Raw genomic sequence first — 14,946 nt, 5'->3', positions numbered from 1 at the left:
CTGTTACCAGATTTGGCACAGCTCTGCACTGTTAGGTTTTAATGAGGTAACACACAGGTTCATGTTTTAGATCAAGCATCTCAATTCAGTAAGGCCCTTATCCATATAAGTAAGCTCATACTATGCAGAGAGTCTCTTAAGCACATGCTTACATTTCGCCAAGGAATGGGGTTGGCATCTCCTTTCTCAAATTGATGGCTAATTGATCAACCCTTAGATAACAGTGGATAGTAATAAAGTCTTTTTGAGCATGTTGCTGTTATAATCAAATTGCAGACTACTCTAACACGTGGTACCTCCTTTCAATGAGAATCAGTGCAAGACATTTGAAGGAAGAAAGTCGGGAGGATACAAGGTGCTGGTGTAGTAGATGCACAGTTTTGTGTACAAAGCAGTATGTCCCAGTTCCATGTGACATCAACATCTTTGAGATGGCACGAGGAAGTATTGAAATTGAACAGTTTCAGACAAAGTTCACTTGGAAGAATTGTAGGATCTGGGACTTCCTTTGAAAAAACTGCGTTGAATAAAAATGTGCTACGAAGAATGACTTGCTTTCCCTTCCTGCATCTGCAACAGTCCCTGTACAGTGGGCCATAAAGACACGTACTTGGGAGCAGTTCACTAAACAAAGCTGTACATCTCATTTCTCAACATTCAGCTTAATCAAGAAAAATGATGTCCAACCTCTGCAGAGCCACCAGCAGATGCTATACAATCCTACCAGCCCTGTTGTGGGGGAGTATAAAGGAAAAGGAGAAAAAAACAAGGGACTAAAACAGAGACAGAAGAGAAAATAAAAACAAAAAGAATGAATAGAGAAACATGTTAAAATTTGTATTTCAGCGAAAGGTGGTAGAGGCTACACAAAGGTCTAGTTCATAAGTGTGACGGTGCTTTCACCAGAAAAGCAAGAAAAAAGAATTTGAAAATAAGGCAGAGAGATATTTATGAGAACAAAAACAGCAGCTAGGTGTTGTTAAGTAAGTATTTTCTTTTTTTTCAGTTTATTTTATGGCTAAATAAATAAAAACCAGGCTTCTTCATGTACTGATCTACCGACATCAATTTGACTCATTATTGTTTTCTATTTATTTTTTTGGGGCTAAGCATATTGAATAATGAGAGCAAACTCCATCCACCTGAATATATTTCAGGTCCCACAATGTGACATATTATTGTAATATGGTGGTTGAATTAATGATTTCCATTTATAAATGAATCTGTGATTTAGAGCTGCACATACACACAATCTATTTGAGCTGATATTCAGTCTTTGGAAGCAGTGTATATTTATTAGCACCTTCGTAGTAATGCAAATTATATTTGATTTGGTTTCTGAAACACTGAACAAAGAATCTTGTGAATTCAGACTTTAATTTAACTCTTTATTGTGCATTTTACAATCTAGAACTTCAGCAAAGGATTAGTCAATTTACCTGAAACAGTCCTGGCTAATTGAAATAATATCCAGCCTCTAGTGGCAGAATTTTTTATTTATACTAAAATGCATTCAGGATTGCAGATCTTCATTATAAAGACAATGATCATTTGGCTGTCTCATTAAACTATGCTTAGCTAAAGGAGTTTAATGACTTAAATGTATTTGGCAGTCAATATAATAGTTCTCATATGTTACAGAAATACAGGTATTACTGGAAAATTAATCTGTAAGAGGAAAGGACTTATTATAAAATTAGAGAATTATCTTTATTAAGCAATTATTGAATTCTAGTAAATTTTGTCTGCTGTTTAAGAAATTAGTTTCCTACTAGGAAAAAACATCCTGTAGAAAATTGCTTTCATCTGTATTTGTCAAAAGACAACAAAGTAATGACTGAAACTGTCTTTCAAAGACAATTTGCTTAGAACATTTATTAGGTCCCTACTTATTCACAGAGGACAGAACCAGCAGGGTTCTTGTGTTCACTGTCTGCAAGTCTGAAGGTAGTGCTAATCAAGACCAGTCTTAGTTCCTCCTTCCATATCATATGTCTATGCCTACGATGCTCTCTGGGACATGGCCACTCCCCCTCCCTTGTCTTGCAACTCACTCTGTCCTCCCCCAGTTTGCAGCCTGTTAAAGGTACTTATAAGGACACCATTGTGTTGAAAAGTTCCCAGGATGTATCCAACAGAATGTTTTAGGAATCATACTGCATAACTCTCTGATGCCTCCAGGTTAGGTACTCAGATATAAAAGTGATTCACAAGACTGAGACAGAGCATATTGAATAGGGAGAGTTGGATTCCTAGGATTCAATTTGCAACTACCCACAGCAAAACTAGATGAGGCTTTTTGTTTTGTGTCATAAAATATCTTAAGGTAAACTACAGTCCAGATGTTTGAAGGTGTAGCCAGATAAAAGAAAAAGTCCATAGGGACTCAAATTTGACAAGTGTTGGTGCTAGTTTTCAGGTTTTGGTTTTCATTATTGTTTGGTTTGTTACTCTAGGTATCCTAGCTGTTTTTCCTGTCTATTGTATTTTTAAGAAATAGGAATTGCCCCTGCCTAGCCTTTGAGACTGTTCTCTTTTTCCTTCATCTCTGTGGAAGTAGTGATGATAAGGAATTGTCCTCACAACTCCTTGTGTAGTGCAGAGAAGCCTAAAATAGCTCTGAGCTGGCTTCCATTTCTCAACTCCAGCACTTGAATGCAACAGAATTAGGTTTGCATGACACTGAATATGAGGGCTAATTAGTGGCAATGGATGTGTCACCTTGACCTTGGTCCATAGGCATTGATCCTGGAGTTAGCTGGGTTATTTCAGAGTTGCATTCCATGGGGCAGACATGCTTCTTATTCCCTGGTTCGACTAACAACAACTCAGAGTGAGAGAAATGAAATAGTTATTTTAGTGTAAACCAGGGTTTATTCTACTCAGTCTCTAATAGGATTTGAGAAGTAAGAAGTGGATTTATGAAATCTGTAGGCTTGTTCCTTACTTAAATGAGTTATAGCAGGGAAACACTAAGCCAACATTTGCCCTCAAACACCATTCTATATCCTAGTTGAGGAATAATGAAATATTACCCTGCTATCACATACTGATCAACATTTTACACAGTAATGCAAACTTCTGTGATGTAATCTTTCTTTCTGTTGCTCTAGTAGTGGTTTTCAATAATTAATTCTGACTCACACTGCCTTTGCACTCACTTCAGTGGACATACTCAAATTCTGCAGGAATGCAAGGACTAAATCAGAACTGCCAACACCTAGTGACACCTTCCTGATTTTTTTGAGTTATTGCTGGAGTATTACTATGATATATCCCAAACAAGGGCTCTGAACTTTTTTGTCCTAGCTGACACAGAAATACAAGAAGAAAATAGGTCACTATCCCAAAAAGCTGAGAGCCTGAGGAAAGATTCTATTTCTAACATAGGCTGGAAAATGATGATAAGAATTGTCCGTTTTCAAAATCAGAAGTAAATCTCCTTTTTTCTTTCTTCCTTTTTTTTTTTTTTTTGGTTTTTGAAGAACACAACCTGCTCAAAGGGTCAAGATAATGCTTCTGTTAAGTGATATGTATTTCTTTCTGTGCTAATGGTGATTGAACAAAACATTTTTCATCCTTTTTTCTTTTACGATCTATAAATAATGAATGGGAAGGTTTTATTTTCTTTTTTCCCCTATTTTTCCTCGTTTTTTTTCCTCTCTATCTTTTTTTTTTTTTTCTGAAATACCTTCTATCAAGGTATAAAGCATAGATACTGTTGGCTATGGTTTTCAAGGTTAAATCTGGGTATGATATTCCATCTGTGCTTGCTTGTCCCTAAGACGATTCTGCAGCTCAGACTAGAATCCTGACTAGCTTTACTGTTTTTTCTAGCTTGTACTCTTAAGGTCTCCTTAATCTTATTTAAGTCTACAAACAGCTTACATTTAGCTGAAAACATGAGGTGGTTTTGTGTAGGAAAATGTCAAGCCCTCATCCTATGCTACGATAGAGTAAAAAGACTTGCTCCTCAGCTTTCCTGGGTTTTAAAACTCCCTTACCTTGTAAAGTAAGTAACATGCTGCCATCTATTGGCAATGAGAAATTATTTTATTTCTTCAAGTGATTTAAGGAATTAAAATCCTCAAATTCTTAAGGAATTTTGTTAGATGTTATTTTCTCTTGTCAAACTATAGGTATCTGAACAGCATAAACTTGCAATTATATCTTATTTACTTTAGGATCACAATGAGATCTTTCTTGTTTGAACTGATACAAAGTCCTACCACAAAGCTCAACTACAATCTCCAAATTTTTTTCATCTAAAGGCCTAAAGAAATGTCAATTTCTTTAAAAACAAAGAAAAGGGTATTGTAAGAGTATACCCTCTCAAAGGGTTTTGAATGTCCTTCAAAACCAAACAAATGAATGACAAAGGTATCTTTGCAGATAGTCTTTTGGTCTTGACTCTGAGCAACTGGAACAACATAAATGTTGAAGGAACTGCATGGAAGTGCTGCAAACTTAAAAATATTTGAGGAAGAGAACTTTTTTTTTCTTTTCTTTGTTTTCAAAATAGTCTATTTATAAGAAGAAAATCAAAGAAACAAATGTGATAATTGTTCAGGGGGCTCTAGGTGATTTACACCACTGAATTTTGTTTCCTTCTTCATCTCCAGTTAAATTCATTATGTACACAGTCATATCACACAGCTGAAGAATATCTCTTTATGATTTCATGATTGAACACCGAAAAGGAAAGAAAAAACAACCTCTTTTCTCATCTGAGAACTATAACTCTGCTCAAACTTGGCCTACCTGGCTGGAGTGCTGGCCAGTTTCGGTGCTGTAGCGACATTCTGCAACCGGAGAACTGATTGAACCAATGTAATTTCCAAGAGCACGTAATGACCACTTGTTAAGGTGAAAGGGTATATAACGTATTTATAATTTATACTTCACTTGCACATCAGCAAATGTAGAAAACAGTCTGTGTGCATGTGGTTAAGTAATTGCACCAGTTATCCAATCCATGCCATTTTGAGTGACCATTTCAGAGTGCATGTAGCAGCTGTAAACTGTTCTGTTGGTAGAGTGCTTGAAAACCAAAATACAAATGGAAATTTATTCTGCTATCCTGACTCTTGTGTTGTCACTTATAATGAACAAGTTGAATATTTAGGATACTAGTGTAAATACTGATGCTGCTTTATATTCACTTGTTATAGTAAATATGAACCTGCTCAAAACACAGGTCAAAACACATCAGATCTTACAGGTCACAAAAGCATGTTTAGTAAAACATTGTTCCACCCCACCCCTTAGGATAATTGGTAATACACCACCTCTGTTTTATTTTCAAATTACTGTTTTCTTTGTCTCAGTCATGTATTTTCTTTCTAAGTCCTTTGTTTTCTAACATGTAAGAGAAGCACAATGAACTTGTAGTCTTGTTGCTAGGCTTCAAGCTGCATTTATGCAGTCCTGTGAGACACTATTCTCGTTTTTGAATTCTGAATCAAGTCCCAAGGCAACAGTGCCTTGTTTCTTAGCAACACAGATGGGTAGATTGTTTATTCCATCTCTTTTCTACAATGGAAGAATAAAAAATTCTCTGAGTAAGGGTGTGCTGCAAGTTTGTCCCTTTGCTTAACTTCCCCTAGAAGAGAGGAAAGAGAACCTTTCTGTGGTGGAGCGTATGAAGCCTGTCTGGAAGTCCCCGTTTTTGCAGACTGGTGAGTCAATCTCTATCTTTTTTTGTTCTTTGCTTCTCTTTTGTGTCCTTATTCACCACTGTGCATATGGATCTGCAGGTATTTTGGATCAGTGAGTTCCAGTTCCTAGGATACAAACATATGCATGGAATATCAATAGTAACATAGGGGGTAGAGGTGGGATGTGTGAAAATACATAGACTTTTTGCTTTGGTGAAATTAATGGAGAATCATAGAATAGTTTTAGAAACTTCCTCTGCATGCAAAACCTTGGCTTTAGGAAGAAAATTAGGGCTGGAGAAAATAGGTTGAGGATTGAGAGGTAAGGAGGAATGGGTATTCATGTAACTCATAAGTTAGTGGTGTATGTTACCCAGTGTATGAAAAGAGTTTGTGGGAACTTAATTTATCTCCAGTGAGCTGCCTACCCAAATCCTTTTTCAGAAACAGAGTTTTGTTGATAGGGACACATTTCCATATGCCCTTATCCTTCAATGGACTACAAGCTTATTCCATAAAAAAACCCCAAAACATTCTATACTCAGAATGAATAAGCACAAAGTAGAGAAAGTTGTAATGTTATAGCTTTCCTTCAGGTTTCCTGAGCATTGAGTATTAAACAAAGTAGGAAAAAATTGTTTATATTATGTTGGAGCCTGTTGCAATACTCTTATGGTCTATGTATTTCTTCCCAATTTTCGGGGTGTACAAGGAACTCTTGTGTAAGAAAGGTAACAGATTATGGGAATGGCTTTTAGATCATAGAGACAAAACAAAGATAACACATTATCTAGCTTGTGCAAAGAGTTAAATACTTTATTGCCAATTTAGGGTGTTAATGCTGCTCCAGTGGTTTTTCACCCTGCCCAGAGGCATCCTTGGGTGTGGGAAAGGGCCTCTCTGTACCTCTGGGCAAAAAGGTGAAGCTTGAGTGGCACTGCTGATGAGATGGCCCATGGCAGGACATAACACCTGGTCCTATACCAGGATAGCAGTGGGGCAGCTCTAATGAACATTGTGGCCTGGGTGTGCCCAGGAATGCAGAGCAAGATAAGAGTGCATCAGGAAGCATGGAGACCAGGGCTTCAACATTTCTCTCATTTAAGGTCCATTTGGTCACTTCTACTTGTGCAATGTGAGACTAGTGTGGGCCCACTGCTGCCCAAATAACCCCACCCCCCTGCTGTGCTGCCCTGCAGCACAGGTTTAGTCTCCTGTCAAGGTTGTACTGCTTAATGAGGCAAGAACAAAAATGTGGAGAGGGTGTATTTGTGTTGTTACTTAGCGATGGGTATTTCAGACAAAATGAAAGTCAGAGCTTCAGTTCCTACAGGCTGGAATGAATGCGTAAATTCCTGAACATCCATGCTTTTGGCTTCAGATGGGGTTTCTCTAGGTTACTTTGCAGAACTGAAAGAAGGTATCAAGAAGCAATACTTCATCTAAGCACAGGTACAATATAATATTAAAGTACAGTTACACATTTATCTTCAATGAATGTACTAGGTTATGCAGACAGGACTAGCTACTGAAAGCAGCAATCAATAATAAATGTTCTGTTGTATATGTGTGTTCATCCTCCACCAAGAAGAGAGAAAAATTTTATTTGAAAGTCAAAGCAAACTTTCTTCAAGCCTTGACTAGCCTTTCTCCCAACAACACACTGCAGTGCAGCAATCCAAAGCCAATACAGACATATGGCTAAAGCAGCCTCCTAATTTTAGCTTCCAGCTCTATAGATCATCCAACACTTCTCAGAAGCCACAAGGAGGGAGGAAAGAGGAACTGAACCCAAAAAGTACCTCTGAGACCATAGTCATGCAAGAGCTTTGCGGCATAGGTCCAGGCTGCTCCTTCCTCTTCCAGAAAAGAGAAGGGACTTTCTCCAGCTTGTCACTCGCTTTCAACGGATCAACTCTTATGAGGCCAAAATACTCTTTGTGAAGAATACCAAACATAAGCCTGGTGTGTATGAAGACCCCAAACCACACAATTATAGGCAGGTAAAGTGTCTAGCTCCCAGACTTTTATAAAGCAAATACACTGAAATAAATACGTGCTTGAGGATTGGTAAATGAAGCCACTAGATGTCAGTCTCATTAGCAAAAAAAAGCCTCCAAACCCTGCAGTTAATACTGCAGTTGGGATCTAACTTTGATAGTTAACTGTGTTGTAGGCACACATTATTTGCCAAAAGATTCCATAGGTAATGCTGAAGAATTCAGCCTTAGAGCTCTATGTTTTAATGTGCTTTGTAGTTTTTATTTGGGTAGAGCAGACTGAAATAGGGCTAATCAGTTCACCTTTACCTTGTTCACCGTGACATGTCTGTCTGTACTTTCTGCTTTCCTAAGAAAAATAGCTAGCAGTTGAATTGCTCGACATACTGGATGGAAGTATTGTATGGTAATTTTCCATTTAGTAGCCCTAACTGAGACCAGCATCTCACTGTGCTAGATTTTTGTTTGTAATATACGGCAAGAAACTCCTTTCTTCACAATACTGATTGTGTACAAACTGTGTACAAAAAAGTTGACAGGAAATTTAAAAGGTAAAGATACAATTTGAATCAGTGCATTCCCTTGCAGTCAGTGAATTTAATGTTAAATCTGCTAAGAAAGAGAAATCTTCAATCTAAATGTGTTTTTTTCATAGTAGTTATTTGGTTTGGTTTATTTGTTTTTGTAGCATCTTTTAAAATGAGATTCATTGTTCTATCCATATTCAGTTAACTTCTCACTAGAAATGTTCCTGTCTCCTCTCCTCTGAGCCTTTCAAAGATTGTTACTCAAAGAGCAATTCAGCAAACTTACTATTTCTAAAATAGGAAAGAAAACTGAGATGGTAAACAAAATCCTTTCTGTCCTCCAAAGCAAACATTTATACCTGGACATGTAGTTTATTGAAGAACCACACAAATGGCATATGGCTAAAGCTACATTTCCATAGAAAACAATATTTTCTTCCCCCTTCTGTCTTCATAAGAATATAAATCTATAAATCATACCTTTATCTATTTGCCATCTGCTATAGCAGGAATTTAACTTCCTTGTTTCTCTGCTATAGGAGGAATTTAACTTCCTTGTTTTTGAGTTTACTTAAAGTAATCAAAACCAAACTTCTAGTTAGCTGTTACAGCCAAAAGAAATTTGTCCAATAATACTCTATCTCAAGGAAAATTTGCTTTATTTCAAGATTATCCAATTTTGATAATAGCAATTAGATGCTAATTTCTCTGAAAACCTACCAAACAAAATTTTCTCTTCAAGTAAATATATCTTTTTTTTTTGTCAAATCTTGACCAAAAATATAAATTTGCAAAATCAGCAGAAGGGAAAAAAATGTATATTTGTCCCACAACTCCAATGTTATGTTTTCTAATATCACCAATTGAGAGGGCCTGACTATAGCAACCATATCTTAGGAAATGTTCTCAGGGTTTCAGAACCTTCCCCACTTCATATCAGGAGAAAACTAGTGATTTAATAATTTGAGTAGCTCCAAAATATAATTCCAGAAAGTCCGATAAGTATACAACCAAAATATTTATCTGTGCATGTGAAATAGAGTTTCAGGTTCATGTTATGAATCAGGTACTTTAGGAGATTTTAGTGTCACCAGTCAGTGCTCTAATCTCAGGACTAATGGGGTTTTGTTTTTTTTTTTCTACCTGAGTGAAAAAAGTACTTACAAGTCAGCATTTCTGAAAAGAAACAAGAAAAAAGCAAAGAAGCAAGTTGAAACCAAAACTTCACAATATAAGCTCCTGATAACAACAAAACATTTTGAGGTTCTTTTCAGGACTTTGTCCAGAGGTAGTGCTGATTTCCACTATGAGGACTGGAGGAAAACAGTATGTACTGTCTAATTGCTTTGACATACCACTAACTTTTCAGCTCACTGAAAACTTCAGGCTACGTAACTTTAGCAGGCTGTAGACTGTACGGTGATTACAAACTCAGTAGAACTGAGGACTTGCCTCTACAGGGAATTTAACACTGTATTTTCGCCTCCACTAAAATGTCCCCTCGGGAGAATCCTTAGTGACATATTGTCAGGAGTTCAAAAGAAATTGATCAATCTCACTGGAAGATCTCTATGTAAAAAACATACCTGAGGACTAACTGCACTTGTCCAAAATTTTTAAGTATAGATTTGATCTTACATACACAAAAAAAGGCAATTTCTATGTTCACTTAGAAATGTTCTCACCCCTCAGGCCAATGGGAAACGCTTCATTAAACGGAAATCAGAACTCAGTCAGAAAGGAATTAAAAAAGGCAAGGGAAAGGCAACAAGTAAAGTATGTAAATTACCAATGTACAATATTTTCTCCTCCTTGTAGCATTCTCTCCTATGCGGTTCTGATGTGATCACATCCATCAACCCACAGTTAAATATTCATTACAATCAAGTATTCAACATGTAACTTCACACACCATTTTTGTTCCCTCCGTGGTTTCACAGGGCATTCATCCGGCTGCCTAACCTCACCATTTTGATTTTATCTTGTTCAATTAATCAACGAAATATATCTTCCTATTCATGCAGATGATGCTGATACCTCCAGAACATGATGGTTATTGACTTTCCATCTTGTATCTCAGAAGAAACCACACAGGTTAGTCCTTGACAACATGGACATTCATTGTGTTAAAGAAATTAGGAACCTGTGCTTGAACAGTAGGGAGCAGGAATAAGAGCACCGAACCCACAAAACTGGCTTAAGTGCCTCAGGTGAAGCTTATAGACCAAACATCAGTTTTTCCCCTCAAGTTTCAACATCAGAGAAAGTCCACTTCCTAATAAATAACAGACTCAGATTATAGAAAATAGTTCACTCATGCAAAGACACTTAGATTTAAGATATCTGATACAAGCAGGATTAGTAGCTGAACTGCTTGTCAATGTCAATGTTTCTGATAAGACTGCAATTTCAATCCTGTAATGGGGGTTTAGTCCCAGGCAACTGATTCATGTCCAGTGTCTGCTGTCGTCATGGTAGATACAACAGTCTGTGGTGGATAGTTCACAGTGGGATGCCTGCCCTTTAGTGTAGTTTCTATAGCTCCACCTCTTGCAAGGATAGCTTTTTTAAAAATAATTTACTACACACTAGTTACAGTACACAGACATACATATAATGTAGCATAAAACACTACTTTCTTTGTACATTCATAGCAAAGGCCATGGACAGAATATCTTTTTGTTTATGATGTTTACTGTATATGTCTTTGTTTTCCTTTTTCTAGATCCTATCTGATTAACAATAAGCATAGCTTTTCAAATCCTAGAGTCCAGACAGTTTTTTCTATAGCTTATAAACAATATTTGCTTAATATTTTCAGATCCTGGACTTGATTCACTGAAAGGAAAGTAAAAGGACTCTGATAGGAGATTTCTTACATACAAGCCTTGTGGAAGCAAATGGGATCCATAGCTGCTACTGTTAAAGAGTCCCTGACCATCTAAATCTGCTTCATTTACAGTTAGTGACATTAAAACAAAACTTCTAGGTTTCTCTGCTTAAAAATATTTTGAAATAATAATAATAGTAATTCTTAATTATATTTCTTTCCCGATATTTTGGATCATTCAATCTTGAGAGCACAGCTGGCATATCCTAAGGGAAATGTCATTTTACTGGAGATCTAGAAACATAGACCATTACTTTCCTTTAGATTTTCAAGAATGTAATTCTGTTTCCACCTCTTGTTGACTTTTATGGAGTTTGAGAGATAGTCTCTTGGGGAACATTTTCTTATTTCAGCCTTTAGCAGAAGATTATACAGCACTGTATGTGGTAATTCATTTGTAGGAATTAAGATGTCCATACTAGACTGTTCAAAGACACAGACTATTTCAGAATATGCAGGTACTAGGTGCATGCCTTAATGGTTTTGTGTATATATACCAAACACTTAAATGTAGAGATCTCCAAAAGCAGAATACCTCTATTTTCATTATAAAACAGCTGCCATTTGCATAAAAAATTTAAATGTTTGGGGAACCAGTGTAGACGGTGACAGATTCTGAGTTGTGAATGTAACTCTACCAAATAGCAGCAAGTCAATATGCTTGTTGTTGTAAAACACATGAATTGGCTGAACACAAATGTCTCTAGGCATTTCAACATGTTGTGCTCTGATTCAAGACTGAAACATGTCTGAGAATGAATTCTTTGATAAACCTGTTGAGATCATCTGTATGACAGCCACTCCTGTTTTATTTTGTAGGTCTGATGTACCTGTACTTCTCTGCCCCCAGCAGCACAGATGGCAGCATTGTGCTCACACTGTGTTCTTGGATCGTGTGGAGGAAAAGCTTTGCCAGCTGCATCAGGGAGAGGCAGATAGAGATGCAAGTGTTCACTCTGCTATGTTAGGGACACTGGATCTTGCCTCATCCAGAGGGCACACTTAGATAACAAAGGATTGATGGGTGCTGGTAGAATCCATAACTCCGTTGTTTGGAAGGGTTAGGAGGACACTGATGCCCAATTAAACTGACTAGACCCAAACCTTCATCTGAGAGCAAAAAATGGAGATAGCTAGGCTGGCTTGCCCTACTGAAAGGTTATTATCAAGTGAGATCCTTGCAGCATTCATGGTGGATGGCTTTCTAAGGCAGGTAGAAAGTAGGACTGCTTTTAAATGTATTAGGAGACACTTTTTTAGCTTCCAACACACCTTTCCTTCAGTGTTCCTGAGCAGCTGACACTTGACAGTGCCCTCCAACAGGGTCTCCATGCCTGGCACCCAAAGTCCCGGGAGAAAAAGAAAAATATCCACGAAAACCAGAATTTTCTGCTTCCATCTTATCTAAAACAAACTTCTCATGGGGAAGATCTTGATCTTTTACCTGATGAAACCAGTTTTCTGTAAAACTGCTTCTCCCATCGTGTTGGATACTAGCCTGATGTGACCTTACAGGATGATGATCGTATTTAAATGCCAATGTCTTTCCTTTCACAGGAACTCCAGTCTAAGCAGCATGGTGCTAAGAATAAAGCAGTGTGATATGGACTCTACATCATTATCCACACTGACCTACCAATTTCTCAGTCCCAAGAAATGTGTTCATCTGAATGTGCTACGGAAGACTAGTGGTCCTGAGATGTGTCTTGCGTCTATCCTGTGACTCAGGAATGAGCTCTTTGAGAGACCTGGCACACTTGTAACAAAGGAAGCCTAGGTCCTTCAAACAGCACAAAACATGGCACAGAGGATAACAGCCTTTATCAATGATGTTCAAATGTTTTAGCAAATATCTATTTCTTACTGTACATACCATCATGGAACAAAAACATAGTAAATGCACTTTGTCTGGTTTATTAGTATTTGACCTCTTCTCCTTAGGTCCGGATTTTTGAAATAACATGGAAATTAACATTATTATCTCTTTCTACTTAACAAAATCCTCTCTATATAGGTTTCTCTGTATTGCTAAAAATTACTTACCAGTGCTTCCAATTAATTAATTTTTTTTTCTCTAACCAGTCCCTCAGCCATTTGTAAGTAAAAGAAATGGCACAGCCCATCACACCTGGTAACTAGAGGTGCTGAATGCCATCATGAGCTTACTTTGGAAACTCCCTGTCCTCTGCACCCAAGATCTGGTGATTAGCAGACTATGCCAAAATAAACCCTCACATACTTCCTTTTCCTTCAGTAGAAACAGCTGCTTTGCTCTTGACTCTTAATTACTAGGAATTGACTGCTGAAAGATTGACATAGTCAGGTAGTTTCAATTTCTTTTCTAAACATAGTGTGTGAGTGTTGAGTGTAACAGGGGGAAGCATTTTTTGTAATAGTCTGCATTGCTGTGGGCTCTGGAGGTATATCCAGATCTGGATTTGGACTGAAATCTCTAGACTTAAACCGTAAGTAAGCTACATGGTAAATGCACACCCAGACAGTGATTTAGCACAAGAAAATTGCATACCAGATCATTTTGCCTATTCCAAAAGACAGTGAGTTACATACCACATTGGAAAGCTTGGGAAACTAGCAAGAATCCCTTAAGCAATGATCTTCTAGCTCTATCTGCACTGTTGTGGAGTTCAGTGTTTCTCCAGGATTTCTCAGATGCAACACTTGTGGAAAGAAAAATGTGTAAGATGTTGACAACAAAAACAACACATTTTTTGTTAAAGAGAGCTTCCTGCCAATTGTGTTGTATCTACAGGCATAGTTTGAAGTTTGCAGTTCCCCAAATTTGAGTTGGAAAGAATGAAGTAGACAGTCTTCCTGTAAATTACCCATTTTCTTAATGCCAGACAAACCCAGCCAAGTGAAAGCTGCTTTCTCTGTGCATGGCAAATGAAAGACTTGGGACAAATAACATTTCAGAGGTTGTTTGGATCTGGAGCTCTTGTTGGTGGACATAATCATAATAAAATAGCTGTGATTGTATCTATACTAATCACAGATAATGATAAAATTCTAGCTGGGCTTCACCACGGTAATAGGAGTGACACTCTAATGAAGTGCCACATGTAGCAGTCCTTCAAAGGAATGCTATTGATCTGGTCTTTTTATGGATGGAAAAAGGAGACACAGAGCAGGTAAATTGACTGGCCCAAAGGCATGAGGGAAGAGTGAGCTTCAGACAAAGTCTTACAGGTAAACTTGATCTCTTATAATACAGGTAAACTTGATCTCTTATAACACATGTGAAGGCACTTCCAGTGTTCCCAAGGAAAAGAGGAATGAATTGGTCTTTAACATCTTACATGACACCTCATCTTTAAAAATATGGATGTCAGAGTTACGTCTTTCTTCTGACCCACAAGATGGGGGTTGCCTCTTGCACTTGCCTGCAGTGGGGAGGGAGACACACAGACGTGTTATAGACACTCATTTCCTGGCTTAGGCATCTTCACTCTTTCATTAAAGAGTCAGGAAAAAACCACAGGGCTGCTCTGCAGTGAGGAGAGTGCAAGTTGCTAGAGCCTCTAGGTAAAAAGGCTGCTAAGGAAACAAAGGTACCTGCAGTAAACCTGTGCATGGAAAATCCTCTTTACTGGCAAATATATAATAAGAGATATCCTAAGAACCTAAACTGAGAGTTGTGAACCTAAGAGTTTTTTGAAAATGTTGGCTCAATTTGTTCACCTCCTTTGAGTGGCTATTATATACTAAATACCTTTACCATATGTGACATATATAAGAAAGAACAGCTATTCCTGTTAAGAACACCGTGAAGAAGCATAAAGGTTTTTTTTCTTTGAACAGCACATCCTTGCAATGAAGTAGCTTAAAAAGCATTACTGCTAGTGACAGGACAA

The 14,946-nt window shown here is 37.5% G+C and overlaps 1 protein-coding gene across 1 annotated transcript; it reads left to right on the top strand.

Moving 5' to 3' along the window:
• Positions 1-6,727: 6,727 nt before the first annotated feature.
• Positions 6,728-11,187, top strand: C1H7orf78 (chromosome 1 C7orf78 homolog). The gene is given in 4 exon segments (XM_064636454.1): positions 6,728-6,792; positions 7,474-7,660; positions 9,877-9,977; positions 11,052-11,187. Coding segments are annotated over 4 exon segments (489 nt in total).
• The last annotated feature ends 3,759 nt before the right edge of the window (positions 11,188-14,946 follow it).

The sequence above is a fragment of the Pseudopipra pipra genome, chromosome 1 (assembly GCF_036250125.1).
Source record: "Pseudopipra pipra isolate bDixPip1 chromosome 1, bDixPip1.hap1, whole genome shotgun sequence".
Classification (NCBI taxonomy): Eukaryota; Metazoa; Chordata; class Aves; order Passeriformes; family Pipridae; genus Pseudopipra; species Pseudopipra pipra.
This window is presented reverse-complemented; position numbering and strand designations above follow the sequence as displayed.